This window comes from Varroa destructor, unplaced genomic scaffold (assembly GCF_002443255.2).
Source record: "Varroa destructor unplaced genomic scaffold, Vdes_3.0 BEIS01000001.1, whole genome shotgun sequence".
Classification (NCBI taxonomy): domain Eukaryota; kingdom Metazoa; phylum Arthropoda; class Arachnida; order Mesostigmata; family Varroidae; genus Varroa; species Varroa destructor.
This window is the reverse complement of record NW_019211454.1, coordinates 21456830-21465729: the sequence shown is the minus strand read 5'-3', so window position 1 is coordinate 21465729 and position 8900 is coordinate 21456830. Positions and strand designations below refer to the sequence as shown.

At 38.6% G+C, this 8900-nt stretch overlaps 1 protein-coding gene and 1 long non-coding RNA gene across 7 annotated transcripts in view; one reads left to right on the top strand and one right to left on the bottom strand.

Moving 5' to 3' along the window:
* Positions 1–1430: 1430 nt before the first annotated feature.
* Positions 1431–8900, bottom strand: part of LOC111247653 (uncharacterized) — an 82158-nt gene continuing 74688 nt past the window's right edge. For all 3 annotated transcript variants that reach the window (XR_015320552.1, XR_015320551.1, XR_015320553.1), the window contains one exon: positions 1431–3183. This is a non-coding gene — a long non-coding RNA (uncharacterized LOC111247653). The remainder of the gene's footprint in view (positions 3184–8900) is intronic.
* LOC111247627 (uncharacterized) lies at positions 4003–8814 on the top strand. 4 transcript variants are annotated; one of them, XM_022798834.2, is made up of 8 exons: positions 4008–4365; positions 5275–5311; positions 5631–5739; positions 5920–6029; positions 6243–6434; positions 6668–6829; positions 7293–7427; positions 8100–8814. In XM_022798834.2, the coding sequence occupies exons 4-8, from the start codon at positions 5964–5966 to the stop codon at positions 8208–8210; spliced, it is 666 nt and encodes a 221-aa protein (XP_022654569.1). In that variant the 5' UTR covers positions 4008–4365; positions 5275–5311; positions 5631–5739; positions 5920–5963; the 3' UTR covers positions 8211–8814. The 4 variants fall into 4 exon arrangements, with proteins under 4 accessions (XP_022654551.1, XP_022654546.1, XP_022654569.1 ...); XM_022798827.2 differs by having other exon boundaries at positions 5252–5311; XM_022798816.2 differs by lacking the exon at positions 5275–5311 and having other exon boundaries at positions 4003–4365; positions 6243–6428.

Genomic DNA, 8900 nt, shown 5'->3' with positions numbered 1-8900 from the left:
AGTTCGTTTGCTTTTGTTTGAGATTCTCTGTTAGGCGAACGAACCATTCAAAATTAGTCTTATTTTCCCGGTCCATTGCATCGTACACTACCCGCACCTGGTTAATTATATACAACCAATGCACCTATCCCATAGCTGAACTGGCTTCCCCAGATGACGGGTTAAAGCATAAACTTCATTTTCTCATGCTAATATCGGATGTCTCTATTTTAATGCTCTTTTTTTTTGTAAAATCAGAGGTTCATTATTTACTCTCCTAATGTTCGGTAAATAGTCGTGATATTGTTATAGTATCAAGAATATACTTAAACTAGGACGTTACAGACTATGGACTTGTAATCAAGGGGCATATATATATATGTATATGCAGGTGGCTGCATTTGGACACATTTTGTCACGGGACCTATCATGGACGACTAATATGATCGTATAAGTTCACAGATTTAAGTTTTATTACATCGCTATCAAACTTCGTGTTATCAAAAGCCTATATTTATACAAAAAAAATAGGGATTGGTTATTTTGACTTGGCACAATAGCAACAGGTGCACAAGAAGTGCAGGCAGTTTTCGTATAGAAATTAATGCACATTTCGAAGTTGTGCTGTGAACATCGTTTTAGATTCACTGTAAATATGTGTTTATTAATTGATATTTTTAATAACAATGAACCTTTAAAGTTTGTACGTGTAAATATGTATTGTTACATATAATAACTAATACTAATAGTGGTAATGCTTGTACCCAATGCGAGTGTATTTATTTTGTGGCTTTATCAGTATCCTTCATCAATAATTTTTCGTCAATGCGTAGACAGGAACACCATATTTTTTAAAGGACCGTGGTCAGAGAAGACAATCCTTCCAAATTATTCTCTAAATAATAGTCTATTCCAAGCTGTTGTCGAACATATCTTGTTTGTAAGTTATGTACTTTGAAATCTAATTTTAACTGGAGGTTCTTTTTCAATTGATCCTTTATTTAGTTGGCTTATCCTATCACTCAATCATGCCATCGAACATTCTTCCTGATTCGCTTGTTCTGGTACGCGCATTAGAAGAGGTGTAAGAAGAAACAAATATCGACCCGATATCTGCTGAGCTGCCAAAAAGTGGGAACAAAGCTCCCTTACAGAGTATATCTAGATAATATATTATGTGTATTTTTCAAATATTTTAAATTTTTTTCCACGGAAGTGAATTTTATATTAGCCTCTATAACATTTTGATTAGAAATTAGTTGAAAGGGTCATTCAGAAACAGTTGAGAACGCTTTTTTATCCACTTTTGAAAAGTAATGTGATAGTAGGTTAGAATAACGACAGTTCGGCGGCCATACAGTTATGAAGTTAGGATTACAAATTTGGCGCAGCACTTGTTTGGCTGTTTAGTACGGTTTATTTGATCTATGTAGAGAAAAAAAGGCTAACTATTTATAATATAGGTAACGTCGAACAGCGATTGGCTATTTATTATAATAGCTGTAACTTGATAGCTTCTTGCACAATATAGTTTAAACACAGTTTTTCATGCAACACACGCTGGACATACTCATTCACGTAACGCGCTTGTTCAACCAACACAGGCTTCACATCTGTACGATTGATGATTTCCTAGCGCGGGGAATGCACGCGGTCGCATCGTCGTTTGTAAACGATGGTGTGGCCTTGTTTTCGAACGTGGAAAAGGACAAAAAAGTAACTGGCCTCGTTTTACAACCGACCGAATCAACATTGCGTTTTGGGTGAACCTTTTTGGATGCTACGAACGAAAATTATCGCCTAATCGGCTCCATCTTCCCCGTTAACCAAAACTCTAGGGACCCACAAAGGATCCGTCTCCGCTTGGGGGATGCCCAGACCCGCGCCTAGACTTTTAGTAATATATATATTATACACATGCAAGTATTTATACAATGGAATAGACTTTTACAAACTTCGACCGTTTTCTTTTCGATAATCTAGCTTCTCTGTTTTGATAGTCATAACATAAATCACTGCTATGTACGTTACCATATGACGATAAAAATTATTCAAATTACCTTCGCTCAGTAAATACACACACTGATTAAAACAAAGTTGATAGTTGAAATCGGTCTTTTAATGGCAGTAACTAGTGAATTGCTGTTTTCACCTTAAAATGATGGAACTTTGAAGTATATTAGTAATGCTGTGAAATTATATAGTTAATTTTACAAAAGTTAATGTTACGTTTTTCGCATAAGAGATTTTCCATTTTGATATCAAAAACAGTATGAAGCAGCATGAGAGAACCCCAACATATTTTAAACAGGTAGATATAGGGGCTATCGTTGAAATGTGTACCTTGAAATAAACTTCGACTTATATTTTCAGTGCTATCGACAACTATTCAGACACTGCTTTAAAAAACATTTTGTTAAAAACATGGGCCACTTTGGCTAAAGCATATCTTGTTCCTTTTTAATATCTCGCTAGTAGCGGGTAAAATGATGTAAAATTCCGAATAGTATTAAGGGCCACCGGATTTCATTGCGTCAGTAGAATTCGTTCACACTACGATGCTCGAACTTCATGAGTCAATTTGTTCCTCTATCACTCCAGAGCGTAGAAGCCGTCCAGTATACCGAACGGTGGATGTCTGGAACAGATTTGATTTTTTCGCATGTTTCGCCTATCCTTGCTACGCAAAAAAAAACAAATAAATATGTATGTATATTAAAAATTAATTTATGAAAATAAAGAGTCAATCCTGTATCTGCGTCTGCGAGGGCGTTGTAGTGGCCTTTTGATTGGCTGCTTGCAGTCAAAACTTTTTTAATAGGTGAAAGCGTTTCGTCTAGAATAGAGTGCTACTTTCCGCGAACACATCGGGCAGCAAAATCAATGTTGTAAAAGTGCTGGAAACGGTTTTTGAGGACGGCGCGCAAGTCCTCCTTTGCGGTTGTTACTGGTCTGATATGTACTGACATCAACTATATGGATGCTCAATAGTTGTAAGAGCCATCTATATCGTAGTATTATATGTTTATCCTTTGAGTAGCCGCTTTATTTTACTTCTCTCTAGAGGTAATATGAACGTAAGCACACGTTCGTGTCATGCTGGAAGCCTTCCGTCTGAAGCAACGGTCAACGGCAGTGCCGCACGTAACACTCAAGACGCCTCTACCGGTATATTGCCGTTTGTTCAACACGAGAATCTATCCTCTGTAATCAAACGTAACTTTAATTAGACTAAAAAGCTATGTGAAAGAAAGTTCAAGTTGTCTGTTGTTTACCACACTTTTCAAATAGAAATTTATTAGAGGCGGGCTTTGGAATCGTCTAACGCTCTCTCAGATTCCAATAGAGGATTATGCGAATTTAACTAACGATAAAGAATCCATCATTACGCTAAAAATACCAATTAGTATTTTTACCGCGAGGAGTTGTTTATAACAATGAGGTAGAAGTTTAAAGGTGGGAACTTTTATGGCATCGAAGTTTTCCATTCTACGAGCGGGTACAATAAGGTATAAAAATCTTTAGAAATATGGGTGCCCTTTCATTAGATCTAAGCTTCTAAATACGTTTAGATCTAATCTCTTTAGTACGTTTTAGCTTGAAATAATGAAAATCACATGTTCCATAAGAGCCTAAAAGTTTCATTGGTAGCGTTAAAACGCTGCTTGGATCAATGGACGCATAGGGAAATTACTACACCGTCGGCTAGTCATTTTCGATGTTTTTTCTTGTTGAGAAACGCAATGGTACAATAAAAAGTACCGATCGAAAATCAAACATATCTTTATGTTTGTTTTCCGTGTATGCTCTACATTACAATGCATAGATGCTTTATTCTCGATAAGGGCGTAACGAAGTCATTAATTTAGTGAAGTACAAAAGTGAATAGAGAATACGATTGTCTTTAATTAAAAATAGGGCTGAGATTAGCATATGGTGACGCATTCTACGTCGTGCAGCACTAACAGCAACAGTAACAACACAGATCACAACTGCACCAACGTACGTGATCACTGCATATGCGTGCTTTAGTGAGCGGCCTAAATTAGTAGTGCCATAATGTCGCATTGAATTGTTGCTTTTGCTTTTCTCTCGACACTTCACTGCGCCTCCTTGTCCAGCGGCTGTTGCTGATGCTGCCGTCCAGCGTCTGGCTGCGTTCGTCCCTTTGTTTCTACTGCCCTGTCGAGATTGATCATCGACGTCGTCCTGCTTGAGTCGAAAAGTATTCGTTGTTGTTATTGTTGTTGTTACTGCTCAATGGAATCCTGTAGTACTGTTGTTTCTTTTGCCAAGGTTTAATTAGAGTCACCTTCAGCCTTCTACCTTGTGCTGCACAGCTCCGCCGACGCCCTCCCACCGATTCCGTAATAATTGGCAGTAATGGTAGGTGGTCTGCGCCTGGGCTGATGTACGCCGATTCGTTGTGTGCAGATTACAGTGCATTGTAAGCCCGTAGGTGCCTGATTATCCGGAAACATATTGTTTAAAAGAATAATCCTGCGATGTCCTGTTTACATTTTCATTTCTCTTTTACGCGCGTTGCTTTTTCTAGTGCGCCAATGTCTACTATCTGCCGGAAAAAGCTCCTGCTCTATAAGGCAGTGGCTTGTCTGATAGATGAACAGACTATGGCCTACATTGATTGTTGTAACGCGACATGTTGAAGAATTGTTTTTGGCGCCAGCGGTACACTCGTTCTTCTTTGCGTGTCAACATAGAATGTTTATACCGAGTATTACTAAATATGAATCATATTATTACAATGACCCAATTTCTCCATTGCTGTTTCAATTATTAAACGTTCCACTTTGATTATCCCAAATATAATGCATTTATTGATTCTCTATAAATGTATCGTAATTTCTCTCAAAATCAATACATAATAATTTCAGCTTATTCTATTAAAATCCACAAAGAAAAATTAAATAATATTTTTATGAAAGCTTTTTATTTATATTTTTATGTCGGCATTTTAATGAAAGCGATGACACTGCGTTATGCTATGCCCCTCTTAAATATTAAACATAATATAAAGTGAAGGTCATGCAGCAGTCGACTCGTTGTTCCAAACAGTTTGGCTATTTCGTCTCTATAGAAGACATATTACCAGATAGCATTTACCTATAGCAAAAAATAGCTAGTAATGGCTACCCGCAAATGAATGTGCTATGAGGAGTTTTTCAATCTTAGACCATGGTAACTGCCTCGAGCCGCACTGGGCAGCCTGTTTATAAACGTGAACGTTGATTTCGTATGTCTAACTGTTTAGTGGTCATGATTAATTATGCATAGCATACTTCAACTTTGAGGGACTACTTCCATTGTTAAGGTAAGACATTGTGGACAACTTCTTTCATATACGGTATTTCGTCTTTTTCATATCATATAGAGATATTGAAGTTTGCTTTTTTCTTCGCATAAAACGACAACTTATGCAATTTGGAGTCGTCACAACGAATTGCTTTTTGTCAAACACGTTGATTAATTAGCCGTTAGTAATTACTGTTAGCATTCAGCCAACTGGAGGAGACTGAACAGAGCAAGAGTGATACCCATCTGAGTAAAAGCTATACGTGCAAAAACTACGTGTCCTACCATTTTATTTTATAGGATACTGTTATTCATGCTCAAGCTTGTGATCATTACAGACTCATAGACACTCAATTCAGCTTATTGCACCAGCCGCAACCTTCTCGCAGGAAATCATCGCGGACACTGTGCGATTTCTGCAGGAAGATGAGTTTCATCTTCCTGATGGTAAGAACTAAACGTCATCCCCCTGTTTATGCTCTATCATACAATATAATATCTTACTAGTCTTCGCTATGACGGCTCCTGCCACGTATGCGTGGGTTCGTCCGATGCGAAGCGTTGAAATTTCACGAAAAATTGCTGAGTTGTTAACGTGAACCTTATAATTCGGGCATGATCTATTAGATCCGGATAAACTCGACGATTTCCATGATGAAAAGCTGCGACAAATGGATGCTATAGCCAACGAATTTCAATCGCTTAACGATCTGGCTAACGAGCTCATCGATCTTAAGGTAATGACGGATGGCAACATTCACCGGCTGCTAACCGGTCTCTTTATCAATATATTGTATATAAAAAAAGTAGAACTAGGAACTTGGGATCTTGTGACGTAGCGGCAAATCAATACATGCCTGCTATGATAAACGAGCTCATTTAACTAGTAAAGTAATAAGTCGACTACAGTATGTTTAAGAGATGACATAACATTGCATTTTGCTTAACAGGTGAACGAGCTTTTACTAAAAACAACAGACGTGCTTAATGAGACAGATTTAGATTATCGCAGGCAAGTAGCTGATTTAGAGGCTCAATGCCAGCGACGCATTGACTCTGCTGGAGCGCGTCTCACACTGCGTCTCAGGTCGATTCGTGAACTTGGACGCGCCAACGAACTCCTTGAGCTTTTGCAGGTAGAGGTAATGTATAATGTCATGCCGATTTGTAGTATTGAAATAACGAAAATAATCAGCTCATCACTTGCGTCCGTGATAAGAACATCGAGATGATTCCTTATGCTTTTGTAGGTTGTTGCTGATGGCCATCCATGATAACTGAGCGGAAACTTAGGAAAAACGTTGATAGACTCACACTCTAATTTAACCATTAGCAAAAAACCGTAATTTGACTAATCAATACACATACATTGCAGCACGCCAAAGCTCGTGCACGTCAGGAGGTTCTCTGCAATATCTACACAGAACTCGAAAAGACGCTTTCTGAACGCATGCTCAATAAATTGTCGGAGCTACGTCGCGCGCAACGAAGGGCGTTCAAAAGACGTTTGGCTTTTGGGGATGGAGAAGTGCAAGAGGTGTAGTACTTACAACATGGAGAAACTGCACCAGATCTGGTTCTTCCGATTATTTTTATAAAGTCAATTTGGTATCAAATTGGCCTGGTCAGCGTTGAAAGTTGTCTAGACACTTCTATACAATAGCGGCTCGATGCCTAACATATGTACACTTCGCAGTGCCCAGAAAGCAGACGTGAAACTTAATTCATATATGTAGGCATGTTGGCGACTAATTATGATATTTGGAAGTTATGCTACCTTAATTTCCAAACACTCGAACAAGACGAATCACGAAGTTAAGCTAACGGGTGTGGAATGTAGAGGCCTTATTATATGTGATGATTTATATTAGTGCGGGTTCTTCGCAATCTTTTCTGTTACACATGTAAGCCTTGTTATTATTTATCTGTTATTTAGGGAGATATGAGCAGCACTTAATCTTCTGTTTGATTTTCTCCTCCTTTGACATTGACATCCTCAGGACACAGATAGTGTCACCGACACTGATAGTGTAGCGTTTCGCCCAGCTAAAAGGCCGCAGGGTGTTGCCTGCCCCTATATCGTATACACTCTTCGACCGCATGAGATTGAAGAAGACCTGCGAGCGATTCAACAGGTTCGTCAAACAGAACCTATACCACGGGTACATAAAACCATTTTCGTTTTGATGACATTCGTTTAAGGACCAAAAATTTCAACAAATGAAAGTCAATTTCAGAGAAGTACGCATGGTACGACATTGTCTCACTTCTATTATTATTGCTCTGCCTACTATTTTTTAACTCGTCGATTGAGTGTTCATGGTAATGATTCTAGGCCACAGCCTAGCCGTTATGCGGCTGTCGTCTATTTATTGGCTCGGGCAGATACCTGACTTCTAATCGTTATAATGTATGATAGCATAACTATTTCAATGTGCTTGGAGTCATTATTTTCTCTGAATACAGTGTCGACTCGAAAGAAATTTTACTTAGTTATACGGGCTACCTTACGTAATTGAGCGTTCGAGATGCTTATTCTTCGTAGCTCGTAGTGAATCGTTCGCTAACTGTTTCGAACCCTGTTTACTGTGGCATTATGATGCTTCAAAAGCGTCTCTTTCTGTTACTTGTGTGAATATAACAGAACAAACTTCCAAAGTCCAGCATCTTCATTTCAGTCTGACGTTGGGGGTTTCTTCACAAAGTGGAAACTAATGCTTTTCGTCACAAAGCCAAACGCTTGTTTGGAGCCACGTATGTCACCCAAATGACTTATGCTTTTCTTTGCCATTCATGAATTATTTCAGAGTTTTCTTTGCCAGCCTTCGGTATCTACGATCGACCTCTATCCCAAGAGTGACCCCGTATTGCAGGCTGATTGCAAAGAGGTGAAGGACGTGAGCTCCGACTTAGAGTAATCATGACCAATGACGACTGTGCTGACTAACGCAAATCGTCGCCTATTCAACATATTCGAATAAAATACGACTTTATCGAAGGATTTTCAACCTCGACAGTACGTGTGCATGCAAAATAGTACGGTGGTGTAATTTTCGGAGAAGTGTAGCGCGGACGTCCCGGCGGGGCTGAAGCACTGAAGCTTCTAAATCGGTCGAAAATGACGGCATCAACAATGGCCTGAAGTTAAATTTTGACTGGTGGCTTAAATGTTGCGTAAATGTGTTGGTATACATGTGGTTCTGAGCTTAGGTGGAGATGGTACGATTGTTATTATTATTATTATTATTATTAATATAAAAATTAGTTAACGAGGCACTGGCTGGAGAATTCGCTGTGATTGAAGCTATGTAATTTAATGTGTTTGGTTCAGATATTATATGAAGCAAGCACACATATGAGTCTGTCATTCAACAGATGAACGAACAAAAAATAGACGAAGCCACAAGGCGAATACAGACAAGTAAACAGATGAACCCACATTGAAAAGTGCATTGACTACAGAAAAGGATATGCGAGTATATATTTCTCTACAATAAATGTATTTGTTTTAGCCGCCAACAAGCGTGCACTTACTTGCCATTCCCAACAGAAGCTAACTTAGCCAATGAGTAGTACTTTAATAGAGCAAAAACAGCCTTTCTTGCTAT

What these genes read in the sequence shown, in the direction of transcription:
- LOC111247627 (XM_022798811.2), top strand. An exon ending in GGGATGGAGAAGTGCAAGAG is followed by an intron (nt 6,830 to 7,292) that starts GTGTAGTACTTA and finishes TGACATCCTCAG; the next exon opens with GACACAGATAGTGTCACCGA. An exon ending in ACCTGCGAGCGATTCAACAG is followed by an intron (nt 7,428 to 8,099) that starts GTTCGTCAAACA and finishes GAATTATTTCAG; the next exon opens with AGTTTTCTTTGCCAGCCTTC.